The 27,142-nt window shown below is 42.5% G+C and overlaps 1 protein-coding gene across 5 annotated transcripts in view; it reads right to left on the bottom strand.

The window, feature by feature from the left end:
* Positions 1–27,142, bottom strand: part of DISC1 (DISC1 scaffold protein) — a 368,084-nt gene that overhangs the window by 205,751 nt on the left and 135,191 nt on the right. For all 5 annotated transcript variants that reach the window (XR_001824523.2, XM_017526541.2, XM_037737790.1 and 2 more), the window contains 2 exons: positions 9,057–9,111; positions 4,049–4,151 (listed from right to left, as the gene is read on the bottom strand). Coding sequence is in view for 4 of the 5 variants with exons in the window: in XM_017526541.2 (XP_017382030.1) it covers positions 4,049–4,151; positions 9,057–9,111 (158 nt within the window). In the remaining variant the exon portion in view is untranslated. The remainder of the gene's footprint in view (positions 1–4,048; positions 4,152–9,056; positions 9,112–27,142) is intronic.

Here is a 27,142-nt window from a genome sequence, read left to right as displayed (position 1 = left end):
GCTCCCAATTGCTCTTATCCTTAGCTTACAATTCAGAGCTCTGTGTATCCTGGTCCTAACCAAATCTGAAGAGCTACCACAATACTGATCTTAAACCTGGGTCAATCTAGACCACTCTTCCTCCTGAAGAAACAGTGTGATTTTCCTCCACATTCAGCCCAGGCATATCTAGTTCCACGCCACTGTGGCCAATGGCAGAACACAGCTCTCAAAAAAGAAGAGACACTGAGCCGGGAGCTCATGCATATAATCCCAGTGACTCCAGAGGCTAAGGTGGAGGGATAGCTTGAGCCCAGGAATTCAAGGCTGCAGTGAGCTATGATGTCGCCTCTGCACTCCGGGCTGGGTGGAGTGAGACCTTGTCTCAAAAAGAAAAAAAAAAAGGAGGGAGGATCTTGTTCTGTTCTTTACTGCATCCTCGGTACCTAGAACTAGACCTGTCACTTTGTAGATGCTGAATGATATTTTTCTGTTGAGTAAACAAATGGAACAGGCCATTTCCGCTAACTGAAAAGTTCTCTGTCCAGGTCTTTAGTTCTCAAAATCCTTCCATCTCAGTAGGCGCTGTGGCACTTCTTAGAGCATGGCACTGAAATCTTTGACACACCACTCATTGAGACTTGTCATAATGGCCCTTCCCCTTGAATCAGGGCACCAGGATTCCTGGACCAATAAAACACAATGGAAGTAACACTGCAATAGTTATAAAAATATGCCCACCAAATTCTTTAATACCCCTCCCTTGGGGTAAAACCTGTTTCCTTCCCCTTGCCTGTGAGCTGAACTTAGTAACCTGCTCCTAGTCACTAAACAGAAGTGATGCTGTGTGACTTTGGAGGCTAAGTCCTAACAAGGCACTGTGGCTTCTGTCTTATTTGCTCTCACTCCCTCAGATCACTGGCTCTGAGGAAATCAGCTGCTATATTGTGAGAGGTCCTATGGCACAGCCCATGTGCCAAGGAACTGAAGCCGTCTGTTAACAACACATGCATGAGCTTGGAAGCAGGTCTTTCAGCCCCAGCCAAGCCTTTAGATGACTGCATCTCCAAAGTGTGTCTTAACAGCAAACTTATGAGACCCTGAGTCAGAGCCACCCAACTAAGTCACTCTGGACCCCTGTCTCTCAGAGACTATGACAGATAAAGGTTTTTTGTTTCAAGCTATGAAGTTTGGGGAGCCACTTATTACACATTAATAGAGATGCATGCCAGTTTCTAAATTCAGACCTTAAGAAATAAGAAATTTCCATTTCCTTCCTCTTGGGACACTCGCTCTTGGAACCTAGCAGCCATGTTGTAAGGAAGCCACGCTGCCTATAGAGAGGCCCACATAGAGAGCACTCAACAGCCAGACCATATGTATGCACCATCTTGGATGTGGATTCTCCCACCCCAGTTGAGTCACCCCAGCTGTCCCTGCCAAGCCCTGCCCAAATTGTATTTTCAAGGGCAAAATTAATAACTGGTAATATTTTAAGTCACTACGTCTTGAGGTGGTTTATTATGCAGCAGTAGATAATGAAAACAGATTTTGGTATCTGCATATGGGGTCCTGTTGTAACAAAACCCTAAAATATGAGGCATTGGTTTGGGACTTGGCAGTAGGCGGAAGCCTCATCGGCCTCAGTGAAGGCTAAAAAAAGTAAGAAAAATATATCAGAAGTTATAAAAAAAGAGATCCTTGTAGTGGTAAAAAGTCACTTAGTTATCAACTGAGGCAATATAAAAAAGGGTCCCTCATAGTAGTACTTAGATATCCAAGGAGATTTCCAAGCAGAATACAGAAAGGCCCACTGACTTCTTGTCACTGCCTGTGGTGAAATGCAAGATAAGGGAGATGAATTAAAGAATAAACTGCTAAATGTAAAGGAGGTAGATCTGGCCAGGTTTGAAAATGAAAACTCATTTCTTATTCCTGCTCTCTGTAAATGGCAAATAATTCTCAAATTGAGAAACGGCCTCAGGTCGTAGATCAAATTCAGGAGGGATGTATTAGTCCTTTCTCACACTGCAATAACGATACCGAGATTGGCTAATTTATAAACAAAACAGGTTTAGTTGACTCACAGTTCCACATGGCTAGGGAGGCCTCAGGAAACTTACAATCATGATGGAAGGCAAGGGGAAAACAAGGCACCTTCTTCACAAGGTGGCAGGAAGAATGAATGCAGAAAGAACTACCAAACACTTGTTAAACCATCAGCTCTCATGAGAACTCACTCACTATCATGCAAACAGAACAGGGGAATCCACCCTCATGATCCAGTCATCTCCCACCAGGTCCTTCCCTTGAACATGGGGATTACAATTTCAGATAAGATTTGGGTGAAGACACAGACCCAAACCATATCAGCTGGTCTATAAATTTAAGAGAGCAAATCATAGACACCTGAAGACAGACAAAAGACCCCCTACTAATCTTAAGGACCTCCCTTAGGATCCTCTCCATTCAATAGGGCTGTTAAGACTCTTACCTAATGGAGTGAGGGTTTGCTCATTCTGAAGATATTGAAATAGAAGGAAACAGAAATAGTATTACACGCAGGAGTTGCAAAAAAATGTTGACCACCTTATCACTAGTGGGGACAGCCCACTGACTCTGAAAGGCCCGTTCACCAAAGAGCATACACAGTAATCAGAAAATAGTGAAGTCAAAAGGTTAGTTACCGGGAGGATTAATTCAGGTCATCCTTCAGCAGATCAAACTTCACCAGTTTTCTCAGCTGACCAAAGAGCTAAAATGGGAAACCCACCCCATAGGGAGTATACCATCTTACGAATTTTCCCTGGAGTCTGAAGAGAGATTGTTCACATTGGAGTGAGACTATCTCTGCTGCCTAAATTATACATTTCTTCCCTTGGGCTTAATACAGACTCATCCACCTGTATTCCTGGGAAAGACATATTGATGAAGAAAGGCAAAAACCCTCACTCAGAAGCAAGACTGTGTTCAATCTTCCTTTCTTTTTTTTCCTCTTAGCAAATGGGCCCATAATTTCAAGTAAATAGCATGTGAAGCTGTTAAGAGCCAAGCCCCACATGCGCACTACCATGTTCTACTGGTTGTAAATAATACGCATGACTGCACCAGGGACCAAATTGCTCGTTAGCTGCCAACATTAGTTGTTTAATGATCTGAGGAGCAGAAGCTGCCAATTACTATATTCCTTCTTAAAATACCATTTAAAACCCATACATGTAATTATTATACCTTTTCGTTAAATTTTTATGATTCCTTTGAAGCTGATGAGCTGTGGGTTCATTCAACCTATATAAAACTCAGAGAACTTTTCGAAGCCGTCATTACGTAACTGGGTTAAAAATCCATATATAACACACCAAGAGAGTGCCTGGACTTTAGCCTCAGATCTGCCACTGCTTAGCTAACTGAGTGACCATAACCAAAGGATACATCCTGTGGCCTCAACCTCCCCACCGATTCATTGGGATCACGGTCCCTCTCCCGCCTACCTAATATAGCAATTGTGAAAATAAAATAACAAATACAGAAGAGTGTTTGAAAGCACTATCAAATGATAGGGTAAGATACTGTTTTCAGAGACTCTTGTTTTCAAGCTACTAATTAATGGAGAAATCGATTCCTTAATAACTGCCAGAGCAAGAGGGAACATAATCCTTTGAGGATTCTCCAAGTTTCTGTGACTAAATTTTTCAACTGAGAACATCAATTTTTCTCATGCTACCATCTTTCCCACTATAGGAAGGGTCTGATCACACCTAATAATCCTCATTCAGCATTTACAGATACACAATGCTATACACACAACTGCTAGAACCATATGGCACACAGAGTACATTTAGTTTCTAAACTCTTCAAGAAACAGGAACTAGAAGTCTCAAACATGGTACTCACATCAACAACTTGTGCTGTATTATGTGTGCATTAGTGAAGCTCCCCAGCAAATCTTTCAGATGTCTGAGAATAACATGATAACAGTGGAATGTTCATCAAGGACAAAAGGCGACATGCTGGCTGGCCGTCATTATTTTAGTTGGACAGCCTCAATGTCTCCTACACTGCCGGTTACCTGATATGGCATGCATTTTGGCTTCAAGCAAGGCTGGTAGCTGGGTTTCAATATCGTTAACTTTCTTTCTCAGGGTGCTGCAGAATTTCTCACTCATACACACCTAGAGGGAGAGAAATGGCCAGGAATCATTATTTATTCAGCTAAAAATCAGAAGGCAGTAGAACAGCCAGGTCAGAGATTTCTGGGTCTATAAGTACTTAAGGGAGGTGATGAAGAGTGATTGGAGGGTAATGCTCAAAAAGCAAGCAATGGAAAAAGAAAAACAAAGAAGAGAGGGAAGGAGGAAGGGAGGAAGGGAAGAAGGGAAAAAGGGAGGGAGGAAGGAAAGGAGGGAGGGAGGGAGGAAGGAAGGAAGGGAGGGAGGGAGGAAGGGAGGAAGGGAGGGAGGGAGGGAGGAAGGAAGGAAGGAAGGAAGGAGGAAGAGAGGGAAAAAAGAAAGAAAGGGAGGGAGGATGGGAAAAGGAAAGAAGGGAGGGAGGGAAGAAGGGAGAGAAGAAGGGAGAAGGAAGGAAGAGAGAGAAAGAAAGGAAAGAAGGAAGGAAGGGGGAAGGAAGGAAGGAAGGGAGAGGGAGAGAGGGAGGGAAAAAAGAAAGGAGGGTGGGAAGAAGGGAGAAGGAAGAAAGAGAGAGAAAAGGGAAGAAAGGAAGGGAGGGAGGGAGGGAAAGGAGGGAAGAAGGGAGGAGAGAATGGAGGAAAAAGAACGAAAATAAAGTGAGCAATGGTGCATTCCAACCATATGCCCATTGCCCCATACCCAATTACAAAGCTGATATGAGCTGACCCAACAGAGAGCAACCACAGGCTAAAATAACTGCATCCCATCTGCCTCCGGCCTCCTGCAGGCCTTTGCTGAATCCTCCTGTCCGCGTCACTTCAGTAGTCCCAGGTGGTTTCGCTCACTCGCGCCTTTTGGGGCTCTCTGCTCAGTCGTTGCCTGGGAGGAAAGGCCTTACTGATGACCCACCCAAAATAGCAGCCTCCCTTGGTCCTCCCTTCCCTTGATGTTTTTCCACAGCTTCCTCCCACATGACACACCATGTGCTTCTAGTCCTTTGTTTCCATATTGTCTCTCTGCTGGGATGCGAGCTCTATGTGAGCAGGGACTTTGCTCCGTGCCTGGCACACGGTGTGCAGTGAATAAAGATATGGCCATTGAGATGAATGTCAGAGCTGCAAGCTCGGTGTAACTACTAGTATTAGTAGACACTGTTTAGAGAAACTTGGAAGGCAGATAGATACTTGCTGGCAAGTCAGATTTGACAAATAGACAAGTTACTCTTAGTGAGGTTTGAGAGTTTTATCATGTATTTTCCCGTGACACTCCAAATACGTCCTACATTTTTTTTCCTTCGGTTCTTCAAAAATATCAAAAAAACAAAAAAAAACCCTTAATTTCTTTTCCCAAATGTCTTTAGGTTATCTTTTATTTTGTTGGAGGCTAAAACATCACATTTGTTTTTCTCGTTTTGAAGGCTAAAACCTCATATGTCAACGTTATCTAGACTCAGATTAATGAGCTACCTAGAAAAATTGAATTTCCCATAAGAATCTAGGGTTTGTTGGACACCACCAACCTTAAATGTTTTCTTATATCAGTCTGCTGAATTGAGATTATTTTTAGAGTCAAAGCAGACCTCACCCATCCTGCCTAAAATACTCCACTATTTCTCTCATGGACTTCCATATGTTCTGTTCAGTAGCTGTAACTTTCCAACATCTTTAAAAATCATTCTCTGGATGAAGACGACAGGTTGGTAGCCTCTAAACCAAAGCCTGCCCTGGTGGTGTTGGGCAGCCACATGTCCAAAGTAATTAATTCCGGGACCCTTTCAGCAGTCTTGAGGCTTTTCAGGATGTCAGAACCAGAGTTAAAAGGAAGAGATCCCTTCCCCCAGCACCAAGTCTTGGGTTGGCTCAAACCCAGAAGACTGGCACATCCCATCCTACCCATTTAATAATGTCATCTGAGGTCTGAGGGTATTTCCATAAACTCTGTAACACCAGCCATAATACTTATGTCTCAGTCAATCTATGTCCAATATTTCTGATTTTAGTGAACAGTACCTGTTCAACACAATTGGGTCAGTTTCTCCTTTGTTGAGCAAATCTATCCTTCAAGCTGTCATTATTAATATGAAACAACCTTTCTGAATCTTCTTATTAAATTGCAATGTTCATTCTTTCAGGCTCTGCTGGATGTAATCTAATACCTACCAATCTCCAGACATTCCATTTATTTCCAACTGTTTCTTCTATCTCATTTATCCCTTAATTACCTTTGGTTTGGGTAACCCATAAGAGTTGAAGAAATATAATGAGTGCAAGGAAGGTTTCATTTCTTTTTGGGACAGGAATATAAAGAATATCAGGGTGTGTGTGTGTGTGTATGTGTGTGTGTGTGTGTCTCTCTGTGTGTGTGTGTGTGTGTGTGTGTCTCTGCGTGTGTGTGTAACACACTAGAGAAAGAAAGCTATGTCAAGCTGAGACCTTTACCCCATGATCACTGGTCAATCTAGTTTAAAGTAAAGGGAAAGGTGTTTTGTGTGACTGGAAAGTTTTGTTTTAATTCTCTGTGGACTAACATAGCCCCCTACCCACAACACACACACACACACACACACACACTCATGATTGTGCACACATACCTGTCCACCTATCCACACACACATACACATCCCCAGAAAAATCTGTGTATCCTTTTTATTTATAAATAAAATTAGATCCCAAGGAACTCAATACCAAATGGGGCTTTTATACTTAAAATCAAAGACATGAGTTCCTTAATTTTATGGAAAAGTAACGTAATTATAAAGTTTTATAAATGTAGTAGAGAAGGTATGTGCAATGGTCAGGAATGTTTTTATCCCCCCAGAATCATACGTTGAAATTCTAACTCCCAAGGTGATGGGATTAGGAGGTGGGGGATTTGGGAGGTGATCAGGTCATGAAAATAGAGCCCCTGTGAAGGGGATTAGTACCCTTATAAAGAAGCCCCAGAGGCCAGGTGCAGTGACTCACGCCTATAATCCCAGCACTTTGGGAAGCTGAAGCAGGTGGATCACAAGGTCATGAGATGGAGACCATCCTGGCCAACATGGTGAAACCCCGACTTTACTAAAAATATAAAAATTAGCTGGGCGTGGTGGTGCGTGCCTGTAGTCTCAGCTACTCTGGAGGCTGAGGCAAGAGAATCACTTGAACTTGGGAGGCAGAGATTGCAGTGAGCCAATATAGCGCCACTGCACTCCAGCCTGGTGACAGAGTGAAACTCCATCTCAAAAATAAAAAGAAGCCCCAGAAACCCCACTTTGCCCTCTTCTCCCATCCAGAAATACAACAAGAAGTCAATGGTCTACAGCCTGGAAGAGGGTCTCTCACCAGAACTCAGCCATGCTGGTACTCTAATCTCAGACTTCCGGACTTCAAAGTGATGAGAATTAAATTTCTGTTGTTTATAAGCTACCCCATCTATGGTACTTGGTTATAGCAACTTAAATAGAGTAAGACTGTATGCAAACAAAGCAAACCATTTTTGATATTTGGGAAAATCTAAGATCTTTAACACTAGTTGGAAATTATCAACAAATCCTGGGTGACAAAGCCTTTGGGTGAGCAGAGCAGAATTCAAGAATTTCTGGGTCCCTGGCTCCAATGGTGTCTTATGGGTACCATTTGGTCATAACAGGAAGCTCTCATTGTATGCAAGTTATAATTATTCATCAAACCTGTGGCTCTGTGACTTTTAGCAAAATCATTGGGTGTTGTTTTCAGAAATAAATTCAATAAAGAAATGGAGAAAATGCACAGAGTAACTCTAGACATTTTTGCCAACAACACATCCCTGACTTCAGCTTAGCTGCAGTGATCTCTTGGCATGTTTCCTGATCTAGGGTCCAAGACTTTCTTTCCCTGGGCACAGAGACTGGAAGCGAGTCCTTCCAGGCCAGCAGGCTCTCAGCTGTGTTGCTCTCTGCTCAGCAAGGTGTCCTTTTTACATTTTGACCATCGTACAACAATCCCTACTGCAAATAATGAATGATTCATACCCACTTCTCTGCTACAACATTTAGTCATAATTCACAGAGAAATTGATCCTGTTTCTCAGTCTGCCGATAACTCAGCCAGGATGGCTTTTGTTTTGTAAACTGTGGTTATCCTAACTAATGAGGACATTGACTATTTAATTTAATTACCTGTGCTCTCAGGAAATAATGAAGAAGTATTCTGTCTGTACACAAACCAAGGTCTTGCTATAGCAATATAAATGATGGATAAAGCAGGCAAAATGATTGTCAAGCCAACTGAAAAGCTTTAAAGAACAACAACAACAACAACAACAAAAAAAAAAAACAGCCACTGACTATTTCATTTGTGAGGAAACTAGACATTGCCTTCCTGGGAAGAAAAGTAATTAATTTCTCAAATTACTACCATCTTGAAAGCATTTTTTTTCCCACACTGGAAAGCAATGGTGCAATCTTGGCTCACTGCAACCACCACCACCCAGGTTAAAGAGATTCTGCCACCTCAACCTCCCCAGTAGCTGGGATTACAGGCACCTGCCACCACACCCAGTTAATTTTTGTATTTTTAGGAGAGACAGGGTTTTGTCATGTTGGTCAGGCTGTTCTCAAATCCTGACCTCAGTTGATCCAGCCCCTTCGGCCTCCCAAAGTGCTGGGACTACAGGCATGAGCCACCTCGCCCAGCCCCGAATGCATTTTTAAGCAATGACTCAATATGCATAGTGACAGTCCTTTTCCAGTCCCTAAATTGACAGCTCCTTTTGCAGCAAAGGCCAACCCAGTCCATTTCTGGGGTGTCCACAAGTTGAGACCTCCACTATGACAGCGGCACTCTCTCCTGGCTCTTTTTACTCATCATCGGGCCTGCAAAATCTACGGTTTTTTCCCAGATGCTAGGTATCCTATAATCTAGTGGTAAAATCAAGTCAAAGGAAAACTTCATAGGCTTCTTTGGAAAATGGGAGTATAAAGGTACTTACCTTGGTAGTGATTTCCTGAAGTGACAAGTTGAGGGATTTTATTCTTTCCTGGAGGCTGGAAGAATTAAAAAGAGAAGATTGGTCTTCTTGGTAACCATAGTTCAATACCACTACAGTTAGGAACACTGCAGAGAGGGACCCTTGCACTGGTCTGATGGCTGAAGAAGCACAGGAGGAAAGATGATGCCACGTTGGTTCCATTTGGCTATGGAATAAATATGATGCCAGAAAGCAGACCTTTCCTCCCTTATGATTTATTAAAACTAGTGTTATAATCTCATAACCAGAGTACACATCTACCGATAATGGCAAGAACAGCCAAGTTGTGCTTCTGGCAGCAAAGGATTAAAATCTGCATTTCTATAACCATTTTCCCAGACAGAAGGTCTACACTGAGTAGTGTCTCACCTGCAGGGAATCAAATAGTATCTATTTGGGTATATCATGCAATTCAGTATACCCAGTGCCCCCTGCATCCGGCACTGACGTAGAGCATAAAGGAGAGACACATACTTAAAGTGTGTCTGAAGTAGCACCCTTAAGCTCCTCCTGCTTCCCTTTTCTCCTTAGCACTTTTCACCTTGACACATTTATTTACTCATGTAATTTCTGTCTCTCTCCCCCACTAGAACTTAAGTTCGACGAAGGCAGTGACTGTCTTTTGTGTTCACTCCCGCATCCCCAGTGCTAAGAAAATTCCTGGAGCTTGTTAGTAAGCCCTCAGTCAATAGCTGTAGAAGGAATGAATCAATACAATTAAGACTCAGATCTTATTCTGAAGGTTGTTACCTCGTGGAGAAGAAACGCATGCAATTCACTATAATATAAAGCCAGAGGAAAAAATTACTATAAGGGGAATAGAAAACCAATTCTAGGAGAAGAGTGCTACATAAAAGCTGTCACCAGGCAGAATATTGTCTGCCTTGAGCAATGGAGACAATAACTTGTGGAGCAATTTAGAACTAGGAGATTGGTGGGAACGCTTACCAAAAGAGGTGAAAAGTGAACTGGGCTTCCAAGAAAAAAAGAAAGGAGGATGAAATTCTAGTGAGAAGATAAATCTAACTGGAGCAAGTGGTTCTCGCAGTGAGTTGTGAAAAACAAAATTAAACAGGGAAATGACTATTTCCGGTAGGAAAGGAGAGGGAAGGATGGCGTAGGGCCTATCTGTATCTAAAATGTTTGCCTATTTATTTAGTTAGGGTCCAGGCATGGTGGCTCATGCCTATAATCCCAGCACTTTGGGAGGCAGAGGCTGGAGGATCACCTGAGGTCAGGAGTTCAAGACCAGCCTGGCCAACATGGTGAAACCCTCACCTCTACAAAAATAATAAAAAAAAAAATTAGCCAGGCATGGTGGCATGCACCTATACTCCCAGCTACGCTGGAGGCTGAGGCAGGAGAATTGCTTGAACCCAGGAGACTTAATTGGAGTGAGCTGAGATCATGCCACTGCACTCCAGCCTGGGCAACTCCATCTCCAAAAAAGTAATAATAATAATAAATTTATTTACTAGGGAAATAAAATCAAAGTAAAATGGAGCAAATTCTGCTATTTGTTTAAATTGTAGTGGTGGGTAAATGAGTAACTGTTGCGTTTTTAAATATGTTTGAAATATTTACAATTAAATTAATTTTAAAGAAATATCAAGGGCAAGTGCTAGTCAGTATTAAATGCCAAGCTAAGGAGTTTTGATATCTATCCCTCAAGCAATGAGAAATCATTCCGTTTTTTAGCAAAAGAACAATATGAAAGAAATGTTTTCATTTTTTAGAAAAACAGTCAGGTGGCACGATGAGATGATTTGGAGGAAGAAAGTCTGAATGTGACAAAACCAGGCAGGCCCCTTCAGCAGTGCAGGCCAGGCATGAGGTGCACGGGCCTCGCAGGGCAATACAGGTCAGAAAGGGAAGGGAGCAGCAGGGCTGGATGACATGGATGCTCAGAGCAGTGAGAACATCCATTCTAGAGTTTTCCACTCTTCCATGCATTCATGAACTCATTCATTCTTCACATATCTGTCTACTGGGCACCAAGTAAGCTAGGAACTTGGATCATGAAGACATGGTTCCTGCCCTCAACCACTTACTGCTGCTAGAAATGCCAGAGAATGTTACAGGTGCTAGAAGAATACTTGATTAAACGAGGACCCGCAAAAGCAAAGGTCAAGGTTTCTGGGGTATGCGTGGGAAGGGGAAGGGAAGGGCTGCAGAAGGTCAGGAAATCTTATACCAGGGTTGCCAAGTTTCAGAGCTAAGCTGCTAATTTGCTGATTTTTGTTTGTTCTTCAACTTGAGAACTTTTTTGTTTTTTTTTTTTTTTTGAGACAGAGTCTCGCTCTGTCGCTAGCCTGGAGAGCAGTGCCATGATCTCGGCTTACTGCAATCTCTGCTTCACGGGTTCAAGTGATTCTCCTGCCTCAGCCTCCTGAGTAGCTGCGACTATAGGCACGCACTGCCATGCTCGGCTAAATTTTTGTATTTTAGTAGAGACAGGGTTTCAGCATGTTGGCCAGGATGGTCTCAATCTCCTGACCTCGTGATCCACCTGCCTCAGTCTCCCAAAGTGCTGGGATTACAGGCATGAGCCACTGCGCCTGACCAAGAACTATCTTTTGATGTTACCACATCCACCAATTTGTTATTTCTGAGTATAAGCAAATTTGTTATTTCTGAGTATAAGCAAATTTGTTTCAATTGTAAATACCTGGGAACTGGTGCAGGTCCATGCTAGTCAGTCATTACCACTTTAGACCTACTTTCAACAGAGAAGGGTTTTCCAGCCCAGCTGAGATCAACCCAAATGGAGGAAGTGAGGGTTGACAGAAGGCGAGGCATGTGACACCAGACTGTTCGGAATTCAGGAGTTGCCATCTGACAAAAATTAGCGTACTCAGTGGGAACAGTGGAAAACAACATTTGGAATCCTGCCTGGAGAATTCTAGACTCTGGCTGGCTGGGGATTGGATCTTTTGAGAGAAGGTAAGGCAGAGTGTCACACAGACATGCAGACTGGGGCAGATGAAACCACTTGAGATGGTGGGGAGAAAAGAACAGAGGGCATCGGACATGGACCCGGTCTGGTTCTGCCTCTGATTCTAGCAGCAGCACCAGCTTTGGGTGGCTAATGCCTGTTGCCCAAACTGAAAACCTTCCTTGGGCAGAAATGCCTTTTCCTTGCTGGGCTCATGGGATTCTATTCAACAAATAAATGTTTAATAAATGGTTCACCACATCATTGAACCATTATCAGCATTTAATAGTATATTATAAGTAGCCATTCTCAACCACACACAGACTAGTTCATGCATTAGCAGTTCAGATAGTTTGTGGATCCTCTTACTGTTACTGAAATTTTAGCTGATCAAAACAGCAGTGCCTTTAGCTAATGCCCAACATATCACATAAAAAGTAGGTCAAGCACCGTCTTTCCAGGCCTTGACACAGTTCCCTGGTCTAGGCTCAGATCTGACCCTGTCCCAGAAAGAAAATTAGTCTCCTCTCAGATATCCATGTTAGAGGAAGGAGGCAGTGATGCAGATAATTAAATGCATTGTTTTATATTATTTATGTTTAATTTATGCTATATTCCTTTTTGCAACAAATTTACCTTCCCAATTAAGTTTTCCTCAGGCTCTTATTAACATTAGTTGTATCCCTGGAGTATACACAGAATAAAAGCAATTGTAGGGAGAGCAGATGATATGAGTAATCTATACACTATGCTAGTGGGTTTCAGGCTATTTTTAGTAGAAGAATTCTCTCAAACCAAAGTTTACACAGCACTATAAAATATAATGAAGATAACAGGGAATCTGCTTTTATTGAAGTAGGGTATCCGGGCTGGAGTACAAAGATGGCGCATTAACCCCCAAACACACACACATTGCTGCTGCCGTCATACTGTGATCCCCAAACTCTAATTCCAGGAGCAGGAATGCAAATGGAAAACCAGCAAATAAAACCAGTTCAATGTACAAAGATGGCACATTAACATCCAAACACACACACATTGCTGCTGCCATCATACTGTGATCCTCAAACCTTAATTCCAGGAGCTGGAATGCAAATGGAAAACCAGCAAATAAAACCAGCTCAATGTTGATAAACAAGAGTTCCATGTACTTTAATAATTAAAACCAATCCCCACTTTTTTAAAAACTTGCATATTATTCATAAAAAATAAGAACTATCCTCTCAGATGAAATTATGCCTTACCCTAGAAACACATAATTTGCCCACACAAATTAGCAAATATGTTTTCAGAAACACACCAGACCTAATTTACCCAGATAAGTATCTTCATTCAAAGCAGCTGCCCTGGAAATAATAGAGTCCAACATTTATTGAACACTTACTATGTACCAGATACTCTTCCAAATTCTTTCTGTAGATGAGCATTTTAAATTCTTATTATAACTCTATGAAGTAGAAACTATAATTATCTACATTGTAAGGCAAGAAAACTTAATCAAAGAGACTAAGAGGGGTGGCTGTGATGAAAGGAAATTAAATGCAAATGGGTCTGTCATTAGCTGTGTCCGCCAAAATTCACAGGTTTGAGTCCGAATCCCCAGTACCTGAGAATGTGACTGTGATTGGAGACAGGGCTTTTATTTTTATCTGTTTATTTTTTCTTGTATTAAAGTGTATTTCTTAATCTCATTTTTTAAAATTATACTTTAAGTTCTGAGGTACATGTGCAGAAAATGCAGGTTTGTTACCTAGGTATATACGTGCCATGGTGGTGGTTTGCTGCATCCAGCACCCTGTCATCTACATTAGGTATTTCTCCTAATGCTATCCCTCCCCTAACCCCTCACCCCCTGCTATCCTTTTCCTAGCCCTTTACCCCCCAACGGGTCCGGTGTGTGATGTTCCCCTCCCTGTGTCCATGTGTTCTCATTGTTCAACACCCACTTATGAGTGAGAACATGCAGTGTTTGGTTTTCTGTTCTTGTGTCAGTTTGCTGAGAATGATGGTTTCCAGCTTTATCCATGTCCCTGCAAAGAACATGAACTCATCCTTTTTTATGGCTGCATAGTAGTCTGTGGTGTATGTGTGCCACATTTTCTTTATCCAGTCTATCATTGATGGGCATTTGGGTTGGTTCCAAGTCTTTGCAATTGTGAACACTGCTGCAATAAACATATAATAGAATGTGTCTTTACAATAGAATGATTTATAATCCTTTGGGTATATACCCAGTAATGGGATTGCTGGGTTAAATGGTATTTCTGTTTCTAGATCCTTGAGGAATTGCCACACTGTCTTCCACAATGGTTGAACTAATTTACACTCTCACCAACAGTGTAAAAGTGTTCCTATTTCTCCACATCCTCGCCAGTATCTGTTGTCTTGGAGATAGGGCTTTTAAATAAGTAATAAATTTAAAATAAAGTCATAAGGGTGGACCCCAATCCAATATGACTGGTGTCATTATAAGAAAAGACATAGAGATGTGGAGGGAAGACCATCAGAGGACAAAAGAGAAGACAGCTGTCTGCAAGCAGCCAAGGAGAGGAGCCTCAGAAGAAACCAACTCTGCTGATACCTTGTTCTTAGACATTCAGATTTCAGAAATGTAAGAAAATAAACTTCCGTTGTCTAAGCCACCCTGTCCAAGATACTTCATTATGACAGCCCTAGAAGACTCATGCATGTGAAATCTTCCATTTCTCATAGTATGATGAGTTATATGTATTATGAGGGCACTGCAGACTGGTGCTTCACAATCCAGGTAAAAAGAGTTGGGACTCCATGCAGCAGCAGCAGGTCCAAGAGAAAACACAGCAGCTCTTTTGTTTTCTTGAGACTGATGGTTTCTTTTCAATCTGCCCAACTGGGAGACTGTGGGTGGCTACAACAATCAATGTGTGCAGAACATTAACATTCTTGCCTGCAGTTTAGGAGCTAAATATTATGAATGGTGGCCCTAAAAAAATGTTATGGAATAATATTTTTGATTGTTAAAAATGATTATGGAACCCTCAGATTAGTACAGGAGCTCACAATTGCCTTAGCTTCAGGTTCAAAATGAAAAAGGGCTCCCTTCAATACTCCTGCAATATCACAAACAGAATGCAATCACTGATGTCAAAAATATAAGTAATAAAAATTCAATTTGGGGAGGGACAGATTGCTTTTCAGCCATAATTAGAAGGGCAAATGGAATTGAAGTCAATAACAGTCACTAATCTAGATAATACAAGCCAAGACTTGGTCAAGGGCCAGAAAGAGACACGTATGCAGGAGGATACAGCCAGGCAATTTTGGTTCAATGACTTGGGAGTGAGAAACTATTCTAAAGATAACTGATCCGACCAAAGAACTGTCTCACTTCCATCACTTTGGTCCAAGTCAGGAGCACCTCTCCTCTGAAATGCTGCAGTAGCTTCTCAACAGTTCTTCTGCATTTACCCTCACCCCTCTACAGTCTGTTCTTGAGATGGACATCATGGTGAAACCCCATCTCTATCAAAAAAAAAAGCCAAGCATTGTGGCATGTGCCCGTGGTCCCAGCGGCTCGGGAGGCTGAGGCGGCAGAATTCCTTGAGCCCAGGAGGTTGAGACTGCAATGAGCCATGATTGCACCACTGCACTCCAGGCTGGGTGACAAGGCAAGACCTTGTCTCAAAAAATAAAATAAAATAAAACACGCACACACACACAAATCTGTTCACATTAACAACCTTGCCAATGACTGCCCAGTCCCCTCAGCCTCCATCAGAGGGAAAGTGGATAACAAAATGACTGTGGAAACAGCGTTAGGAAGTTCAGGATTATCTACTTGGCCTTTTTCCTGCCTTAGACCCTTCTATCCTCACAGCTAATAATATTACATGGCACCCATCGGACATGAATGGGGCACAGAAGCACAAATGCCATGAATTCCTCTAGATTTCGGATGATCTTGTAAAGGCACAATACAGTACATCAATTCATCACAAGCAACTCATTCTATACGGCTGTAAAAATGACTCAAGCTGGTTATCTGAGACCTTTACTTCTGGGAAAGGCAGTGTGGTGCAGTGGAGAGAGATTTGAACTGAGAGGTAGGGGCACCAAGGCCTCTGCTGGCCGTCCTTGCCACCTTTGGCAAAGCATGTTATCTCTTTCCAGTTTGGTGGTGGCTGAAGTCAGACAGTTTGCTGGACCAAAGACAGACACTCACCTTTGTGCTCATCAAATAGTTCATCTTTTAAGGATCACAGGAGGAATGAAGTATAGAAAGACCATTTAATAAATCATGCAGACATATACCATACCTGTATTATAGTAAGAAAATATGTTAGAGTAATCTGACCAAAATCAGGCACACAAATTTTTAACAAGAGTGGAGTAAATATATTTAGAGCTTTTCTCTCTGGCCCAGGCAAAAGACATTAAGTAAAAGAACCAAAGAAACTAGGCCAGGGAAATACTTGAACGTTCAGTTCTTTGATTCTTTCTCTGAATATACACCGCATCATGACTCACATTCTCACTGTCTATTTCTCTGAATTTCAAAGCTTCTATGTCTTCAACTAGGATGCTACACTCCATTGTTTTGAGTCCTTTTAGTAAAGTACAACTAGTACAGCTAACTCTGCAAACCGAGAATAAGATGCCACTTTTTTTTTTTGAGATGGAGTCTCACTCTGTCACCCAGGCTGAAATGCAGCGGCACAATCTCGGCTCACTGCAACCTCCGCCTCCCAGATTCAACTGATTCTCCTGCCTGGGATTACAGTAGCTGGGATTACAGGTGCATACCACCACACCCGGCTAATTTTTGTATTTTTAGTAGAGATGGGGTTTCACCATGTTGGTCAGGCTGGTGTCAAACTGCTGACCTCGTGATCCACCTGCCTCGGCCTCCCAAAGTGCTGGGATTACAGATGTGAGCTACTGCGCCCAGCCGCTGTCAAATTTTGTTAAGACCATAAACTCTTTTCAATAAGATACATCCATGTAATTCATATCATAAGGGATAATGGAGGAAGATAGAGAAAAAAATGAACATAAGGATTTCTGACCTTTTCTTGGAAAAGATTTCCTGTTACTGAGGTGCTGATTCAAAGGCAGTGAGCAGAGGAAAGGAGTAAGCCCTAATGGTGAATTTGCTGGATTCACTCAACTTTCTAAATTGGCAGGTATGAGCAAGGTAGAACACACTTGCATTCACACCCACACCCCGTGCCATCTCTTGCGGGTCCCCATGCTTACTGGGAAGTAAGCAACACAGCTGACATCACAGCAACACAGCTTGCATCTAAGTCCAGTTTCATCAAAAATCACAGCTTTATTTTTAACTGATTAACTTGGTATTTGGCTGATCCAAATTCTCCAACTGTTAATTCAACCAGATCTTTCTCATTGCTTCAAACAATCTTATTCCAAACTGAAACTATAATTCATGTGCCAAAAAAATTTTGACTTATAGACATTTGTCTGTAGGAGATTTGGGTGGTTTAATAATGAAGAAATGAGAACAGGAATCAGAACTATGAACAGGTTCAGATCATAACCATTCTCCTCTCTACCCCTTCCTCACGAGTTGTTTAATGATTCTTTTTAACAATAAGGAAATAAATTACCGGTCTCTTATTTTTTGGAAACTGGTAACCAAGTCAGCTCCACATTTTCTACTATTCTTATAACCATGATGTATTTAAATGTTCAAACAAGATTTTAGTACTTGAGCTCTAGAGCTTTCCCCCATCCCCACCCCCCAAAAACTCTTGTGAGTTCAACCCATTAAACACTACAATTTGATCTAAGGGGAAAAGGATACCGCATCCAGGTTTATTCTGTTAAGTGATCCAAAGGCAACTTCACATTTCCATTTCAATCACTACTCTCCCTTAATTCTTATTATTTAATAAGTCATGTCTAGTTGCTCCCATGGGAACAACTGAGTTTTTAAATAAATACTCAGAACTGCTTGCATTTATTTATTTATTTATTTATTTATTTATTTATTTTTGAGACAGAGTCTCACTCTGTCACCCAGGCTGGAGTGCAGTGGCACGATCTCTGCTCACTGCAACCTCCAACTCCTGGGTTCAAGTGACTCTCCCACCTCAGCCTCCCGAGTAGCTGGAACTACACGGACACACCACCAGACAGGGCTAACTTTTGTATTTTTTTGGTAGAGCTGGGGTTTCGCCATGTTGGCCAGGTCGGTCTCAAACTCCCGACCTCAAGTGATCCTCCCACCTCAGCCTCCCAAAGTCCTGGGATTATGGACATGAGCCACTGTGCCCATTCACTTGCATTTATATTTAATACTAATTTTTAAAATATATGTTGCTTCTCCTAAATTTCTAAGCATTTATACTTTCCATAACTATGAAGTTTGCCAAAACGGTTGTACTTTCTGTTTTGGGCTTATTCTGCTTTTCTGATTTATCTTTAATTAACTGGTGTCTGGCTAAGAATAAGCATATGTGCTTAGTTTGCAGAGACAGTTTTAACCTTACATTTCTCTCAAGCATGTCTCAAAATCTGTTGACAAAGCAACAGATCATCCTGATCCCTAAAACTAGGGAATATTGTCAATTTCATTTCCTAAAATGTTTCTGTGGGTAAACTAAAGATGGACACACTTTATTGGATTAAAAAATGCAAAAATAGACCACTGATGAACAAAATGAATGAAGAGTAGGAAAAAAATCCAGTTGACTAAAAGAGTAACTAAATAAGGAATTCAAACACCAATATCAATATAACTCAAAGAGGAAGCTAAGGAAATTTGCCAAAGAGGAAGCACAAAATAGTAATGACAGTGAAAGTCAAGAGGAATGCTTAACAACGATCTCTAAATACAAGACACAGCACCTCCCTGGAAGCAGCTACGGGAAATCTTGAGGTTCTGTCTGGCTTTGGTTTGGGTCATCCCAGCAGCCCAGCCATCAGCACAGGGTAGATTAATCGCCCTTCCACAGCCTAAAAAAGATGTGCTCTTGACTGATTAAATTCTCAGCAAGCAAAGAGCTGGCATTTCCAACCTGGGGATATTCCCAGCAGTCACTGGAGAAGGGTCTTTCTGAGCAGAGCTAAATTACCTTCTCCTGAATGATTTCAAAACTTCCTCACTTCTCCCAGAGTTTCAGCTCATTGTCTGAAGAAGAGTTTAGCCTGACATACTAAATTAATATCTGAAAAGTTAAAGCAAGGAATAGCAACATACAACTTACAAAAAGGAAAGAATAAGAGAATTTGATGAAGGGAACAGAAGATTGTAGAAGAAATGTAAATTATGAAGAAATTAAGTACCGAACAGTTCTCAAGGTGATAATAATGGAAACTAAAAATTGAAATTGACTAGGAGAAAGACTTAAAACAGGCCACATGCTTTCATGTTTGTGAGAGTTGACTTGCAGCTGCAATATAGGTCCTAGCTACAATCATTTTAAGATGACTATCCCCCATCTTTGATAATCCATGGGGCTCCAGTCAAAAATAATTAATGTAATGCCTAAATTATATAAAAGAGAAATGGATAAATCTACAAATCACAAGCCTCCAAAGAGCTACTTAAATAATAATACTAAGAATAATAGACTTATGTTGTAAACTTCTTAAAGGAAACAGAGAATTGTAAAATGTTAAAATACAACATTATAAAATGCATATCCACTTTTTTACCCTCCTTTGTTCTAAGTTATTCAAAAATCATTATAAATGTTACTGTAGCACAAATAAACTCTTTTTTTAAATCTGCAGGTAAAATAGAATTCCTCCCTTGAGTCTCTCAAATATGGTCTGTTAACCTGAAAATCACACAATTTATCAATTTAGAAAGGAGTTTGTTTCTTATAAGGGTCACAGCCTCCAAGGTTGCCATCCTAACAGCCTGGGAAGCATAGCCTCCAGCAGAAGCCATTATCAGACACTTTAAGGGGGGGACAGGTAAGACAGGAATTTAAGCCGAATAAGTTGACCAAGTATACATATTCAACAGGTTACAGCAGGAGACATGAATATTCATGAAGATGGTCCTAATACATGTATACTGAATAAGCACACATGTTACATACAACTTACGTTCACCTTGGGGTGGAGACTTAACATTTACATGTATTAATTACAATTAGGACCTATATGTAAAAGGTCTTTTCAGAACGCAAAGGCACTCGAGTGTCTCTGTAAATAGGCCAGAAGCAGTCCATGATTGGTCTTCATATCAGAAGAAAGTTATTGAAATCAGTACCTCTTCTAATGAAAGCTGCACCTATGGCTGGTGGAACAGGGTCAGTCAGTCAGCATCTGGCAGCGGAAGGACTGCCGTGGCTTTAATATAGCTCAGCTCAAGGCCAGTGCTTGTTTAGCTGCCAGAGAAAAAGAAAGCCCTGGTGGCAGATAGAAGGTAGTTTATTATTATTTTTTTTCAGTTGAAATAATAAGATTGATTTTACATATTTGTTTTGCTTTAGGTGCAGAAGTGTGTGACTTATCCCTGCCTGGCATGGTCTTAGTTCTTATTCATTCTTTGGTATCTTACTGCCACTGAGAGTCTGTTCTGTCAGTTCTTATGATCTCATTTTAGCACTGATGCTGGTCAGTCGTTGTGCCAAGCTACAAAAGGGAGGGTTATAACAAGGCAAATCCAACCTCCCGGCCCATCGGGGCTGGAAACTCAGTTTGCATGGACTCTCTAGCGTCTCCTTGGCCAAGAGGGAATCCGCTCAGTGGTTGGGGGCTTAGGATTTCATTTTTAATTTACAATGCAATGAAAACTGGAAATCGAGGTCCTGTTTTCTTGGAAACCTCCAGATAGGGGGGATTTTCAAATCTCTTCCTTGTTTCCCAATCTTCTTCCTCCTTTACCAGATTATAGTTTAGTAAACCTTTCACACTGCCTGTAATGACAACTTTCCAGAAGAAACAGGAGGATACACAATGGCGAGGCAAGGCCTGAGCTCTGAGCAGCAGCAGCAGCGGCTGGGCTGCAGCGCAGGTTTTGCTCAGGTCCATGCTCTAGGGACCCGCCCTTAGAAAAGTGCCAGCTAGGGCACCATGGCCTGTGGATGGTCATAGCCTGCCCAGGGGACTTCAAAGAGAAACTTAACATGGAGCTCCTTGGAATAGAATTATGAGGGGTTTTTAGGCTTAATTTAACTTATTTCATAAAATTCTAAAGTGCAAATTATTGTAGAACCAGAAGGGACCTTCCAGATCATCCCGTTCAAACTCTTTTCACAGATACGTAATACCAGTTCCTCTAGCCCTGGGGCGGGACCTTGCTTTCCAGTTTCCTTTCCTCTCACATTTCTTTCTTTGGAACTTCTGACAGACCTCTCTGACTTGAGACAGCTGCCTCTTTGGTCTCCCCAGGCCACCTATTTTTAGATACCCCTTGGCTCCAATCCAATCAGGCAACACCAGGTACACAGAGACAACCATCCCTGGCCTGGAGGGCCGTCCATTCTGTTTTCCTTGGACCCACAGACCCCTGCTCTGCTGGGCTGGACTTCTTCCCATTGCTTGACTAAGCACTCTGTCCAAGGCCTGGTCTCTCCCAAGCCATCAGTGTGAACTGTCTTTGCATTCCTTCCGCATTAAAAACTGGCCAAAGCAGTGAGGGCACCGCTTTTATGGCTGTGTGAACTTGGACCCTCTGCAGCCTCATCTGCAAAATGGACATAAAAACATATCAGCTAAGAAACCTTACAGGGTTATTGTAAGCAAGTATGACAGTTTGTAAATAATAGAGATATTAAAATTAGCATATGAGTATCATCACCAATCTAAGGACAGACAGGATAAATATGAGTGGAGAGGGCACATCTGCAGGGAGGTCCTGAACACTGCAGATGTCACCAATGCAGGGAAGCCTCACTCCAGGCACCTCCTGGCCAGCATGGCTCACACGCTTCTGTCTCACTGCATTCGCTGCTTTGGCAAATATTTATCTGCCTCATGAATTCCTGGGAAAAGCAAGATGTCTACCTTATTTTAAAAGGGGGTTGAAGGGGAAAAAAACCTGTAATCCCAGTGACCCAGGAGGCTGAGGTGGAAAGAATACTTGAAGCCAGGAGTTCAAGAGCAACCTGGCAACACAGCAAGACCTCCCCATCTCTACAAAAAATTTAAAAATTAGCCAGGCATGGTCACATGCACCTATAATCCTAGCTAGTTGGAAGGCTGAGGCAGAAGAATCACTTGAGCTCAGGAGTAAAGGCCTGCAGTGAGCCATGATCATATCACTGCACTCCAGCCTGGGGGACAGTGGGAAACTCCATCTCTAAAAAAGGAAAAAAAAAAAAAAAGTCCTTACCAAAAAAAAGGAAGGGGGGGAATCAGAATTTCCTGGCAAAAGGCAAAGCTCTCCTCTTTCTCCAGATGATTTATAACGCTCTCAGTCCCATAAAGCCATTGTCTTGGCAAACCAATCAGGTAGAAGGCAAAGACAGAGGAGAGAGAAAGAGCCCAGAAGTGGAGATTAAAGAACAACAATCCCACGAATGGAAAAGCAGCCTGGAGGCTGCTGATGTGCTGCCGGGGTTTTCTCTGCAGTCTCGCATTATTCCAATTTGGCAGCTACCTCACACTACCCCTGCGGCAAGAGCATAAATGGGACCCCTCCCACACAGCTGCCTCCACACAATCCTCTATGAAAATCTCTACCACCATCCTAGATTCAGGATCAGTCTTCCAGTTCAGGACTTGCTGTTTCACTGTCTCCTCACTCTAGTAAGATATGTTGCTGAGGGGAAAGTGGAACTATTGATTTTTTTCCCATTCAGTTGTGAGCTGGTGAGTTGCATTATTTCAAATCTCACTTGCAAGGAGGCCTGACATCAGCAAAGACTGATGTTGTGGAGCTGAGCACAGGTGTGATGAGGATGCCAGCAGCACCCTGCATAATCAGTGCTCCTGGCCAGGGAGCCCCAGGCAGTTCAGCCAGTGGTTGGGGGTGGAGGGGGTATCTCGGGCCTGGTTCCTCTCCACCCACCAGCCTCCCCAGCCCAGCCCTGCTGGGAGGCTCCCAGATTCTCCAACCAAGGCTCACCAGACCGCCTGTAACCAGGAGTTAAGTTTGTTTCACAACAATGGTTGTAAAAAGATGCGACATGTTTCTTCCAAATGCACAACCAGAGACAATTCGTCCATGAGCTGCCAGAACACATTTCACGTGAAGCATAAAAAATCCCAGGAGCTGAGGAACGAAGAACTCAACCCAGATGAATACAAGCCAGCCAAGCATTTCTAAAGAACATTAGAAAGCATCCTAGGCAGCCCTCCACGTCATCACTGTGGTTATTACTATAATGATTCCTCCCTCACTTTGCAGTTAGCCATATGCATGCTACACAAGGTCACAGGCTGCCCTCCCCTGGTTTTCCAGACACATAAAACCAACAAGCCAGGGAAGGCTGAGCTAATGGCCCTGGAGAGAGATGAGCTGCAAATCACCATTCTCCTCAATTTACGCCAAATAAATAGATGGAACCTCATGCCACACATGGAGGGACTGTGATCCAAAGAAAACCCTGGACAACGTCACCTCCTCCCTGTGTCCCCACATCTTTTCCCTCTCCTCCCTCCCCCACTGCCACATCACAATCCCATTACAGAGAATGGGTGGACCAAGGACGATGGGTTTCATGTGGGAAGAGAACCAAGCTCACTGGAGAAAAGCAGTTCTTCTAAGACCCTCACATCAAAGGAAGACTTGCAGGAGAAAATAAGGAGCTTACTTTAAAGCAGAGAGGTTGAAATCCCAGGGATGAGAGAAATTCAAATGAACACATCTTTTAAGTGGTTCCTGTCCTTTCCCGCACCCCTGCTCTGTCAGCTTCCATATTGTGGACCTCCTGATTCTCCAGCACTCCTTTTGTTCACTGGAAGAAAACCATTTTTGTTGGCTCTACTCAAAAGGCAGCTATGATGTCTCTGGGGTGATAACACTTCATCTCCTCCTGCTAAATTATTTGATCCAGAACACAGATATTGGAAAATTCAAATGGTTTCTTTGGTTTCTATTATCATACCCAAACCAAAAATCATGGGGTGTCCTTGACCCCAGCACATGCCCTCTACTTTCAACCCATCTCTGACATTGGCCAGGGGGTTCCCAACAAGCTACAGTCAGAAATCATGGCCTCCATGCAAGCACGGGAGTCTCCCCCAGTGACACATCCAGAAATGCCATGTGCTATTAGGAAGTTTCTTTTCAAGTCATGGGTAGTTGTCCAGAGAAGAAAGCATGTCCTTCCCTTTACAAATGCATGTTGGAAAGTTGAGTAAATCAGAAACAGACGGCACCCTGAGTTTGTAGCTGGCCTCTATGAAAATCCTCATAGATGATGATAACAGTCATGATGTTGAGTGATCTCTTTCTCCAGGTTTTGTGACAATACTAGTCTCTGTAACTTCTCCTTATAAGACTTCAATATTTTCCTATTTCACAATTTGTCTGGCTCTCTCCATCTGGCCTAAGAAGAGCCTATTCTCATGAACAACAAAGGCAGCTATTGATGCATATAAGATGGGTTCATTTTGCTGAATATACCTACAGGATATTCTTCCTACATCAGCATTTTCTAAAAGACAACCAATACTTCATAGCAAAAATTAGATTAACAGGATCATGTCCAATTAGATAAAAATACTAGACCAAGCAATCTCTCTGATGTGTTAAACCACCTGGCTTTCCATTGGCTTCTTTCAAATGTTCTGTTTCTGCAGATCCATGCTGCAGCCCATCAGCTTGGAAAACACATCTCTTCCTTCTCAAATGGAAAGCCCACATGTTGATGATGGGTTTTTCCAGTTGATGGTTATGGCAGGGAGCAGTCTGATGCCTCACCTCGCTACGGTGGAAGAAAGGAAGCTAACCAATCAAAGTGTGCACCTACATAGCCCCAACTGCCCTCCAGATGGGGTAGTCCCTCCCTGCACCTCAAAGTAAATTAGATTGATGCCAAGGGTCACCTCTTGAGCATCATCCAGATAATGAGGATGTCTCAGGGTGGCCACACTCTAGCTGCACAAAACCCCAGTCAGTGCTGATGGCCTCTGCTCACCATGAGTGTTCCAAAGGTCATGTTATTAACTAGTCATTCAATTGCCCAGGTTTTTATACCTTTTTATTGCTCTGGTTTATTCCTACCCTCCCATGCAACTCTTCGTCCTTATATTGCTTTTTTTGTCTTTGAGATGGGGTCTTGCTCTGTTGCCCTGGCTGGACTACAGTGGCACAATCATAGCTCACCGTAACCTCAAACTCCTGGGCTCAAGCAACCTTCCTGCCTCTGCCTCCTGAGTAGCTAGGACTACAAGTGCTCTCGATCATGCCCAGCTAATTTTTCTACTTTATTTTTTATTTTTGTAGAGACTTGTTTCAAATTCCTGGGCTCAAGCAATCTTCCTGCCTTGGCCTCCCAAAGTGCTGGGATTATAGGCATGAGCCACTGCTCCCAAACTCATCCTTCCATTCCCAAGATCTCCTCCTACATGAAGCCTTCATGGTTTCTGAAACACCTTTTCCTATAGTCACCTTAGCCCAAAAACACGGCAGCCTATTCTTGACCTGATCTCTGTAACCTCAGTGGGAATATTTGGATTGGAGGATGATGGATTCTCCCCAGAGGACCCCACAGACAGCAGTGCCCCCTGTTCAAGACCATCCTCATATGTTATTTCCCTAATGGCATCATAAAATCAGAAAGCTACAACTTTTGAAATGCCTCTCAAAAGTTTAACCAATTGACCAGAGTACTGGATTACTGTGTAAAAGTCACACATTCGTGCCTTCTCTGTGACTCATCCTGAGGGAAAGGCAAGTCAGAGGACATGAGTAGAAAACCAGACCAAGTCCTGGGCCCAGTTCTACCAGCCAACCATATTGTGGAGCTCCTAATTTTAGATGAGGAAAGAGAATTAGTCATTGAAGTAGCTTCCTTGGCTCTCTAGAAGGAAACCATCTTTTACAGGTTCAGGCCCAAAGACAGCCATAGTTGTAAACAAGATGGTCTCTTACTAGCTACATCATCAGGGAAACTTTCTGAGTTTTTGTTTCCTTGCTTGCAAAGTGAGAATAACATAACAGCCTACCTGCAGCCCCAAGGCAATAGCTTGAGAATGGTTCTGAAAGTGCACGTGGGAGAGAACAAGGCTGTATTCAAGGGACCTGTTTCATTTGGATGAAAACCGACAACAATCCAAATCTCTTCCCCTTCTCCATGGGCATGAGCCATGGGTTTAGAGTTCTGCCTGGAAATATTCGGGATAGAAGGGGAATGGGAGGAGATCTGAAGTAACTCCCTAGAATAGCATGTGCTGCTTGCTTTTATAGACTGGACAGAATGTAATACATGTGGAAGACAGAAGAGTCATTTACTAAGTATGCTAAGATACATTTGGACAGGCAGTTTGAAGGTCTTCAGGAGACTGAAATTTCCATTGTAAAGACAGCAACTAGAAGCATCATAATAAAGTGCTTACTACCTTCCAGGCTCTGCTGAGAGTTTTCTATGTATTTACTTGGTTCATCCATGTAATAGCTCTAAAAGGTAGCAATCATTATCATCACCCCTTCCCTCAAATTAGCCAATAAGGGGTTGAGTAAGGGGTCAACCTTCAACCCCACATAATGAAGAAGCAGAGTCCGTATTCTCAGCCACTGCAGGTGGTGAGTTGTAGGAAGTCTTTTCTTTAGCACAGTAGCTACACTGACCATTGCTCCCACTCCTGGCTCTACCCATGTAGCACGTGCAGTCCTTACTGCTCATCTGCAGATCCATTTGGGTGCAAACTCACTTTTCTGTCCAGCATGTGTAAGTGTGAGTCTGTCTGTCTCAGAAATAAGAGTATGAGCTCGTGAAGGACAAGAAAGGCTGGGTGCAGTGGCTAAAACCTGTAATCCCAGCACTTCAAGAGGCTAAGGCAGAAGAATCACTTGAGCCCAGGAGTTCAAAAGCAACCTGGGTAACATAGAAAGACTTTATCTCTACAAAAAAAAATAAAAACAAAAAAATAGCCAGCTGTGGTGGCCCAAGCCTGAGGTCCCAGCTCCTCCAGAGGCTGAGGCAGGGAGGATCGCTTGAGCCCAGGAGTTCAAGAGCAGCATGGGCAATATACAGCAACTCCATTT

The sequence above is a fragment of the Cebus imitator genome, unplaced genomic scaffold, assembly GCF_001604975.1.
Source record: "Cebus imitator isolate Cc_AM_T3 unplaced genomic scaffold, Cebus_imitator-1.0 Scaffold42, whole genome shotgun sequence".
Lineage (NCBI taxonomy): Eukaryota > Metazoa > Chordata > Mammalia > Primates > Cebidae > Cebus > Cebus imitator.
This window is presented reverse-complemented; position numbering and strand designations above follow the sequence as displayed.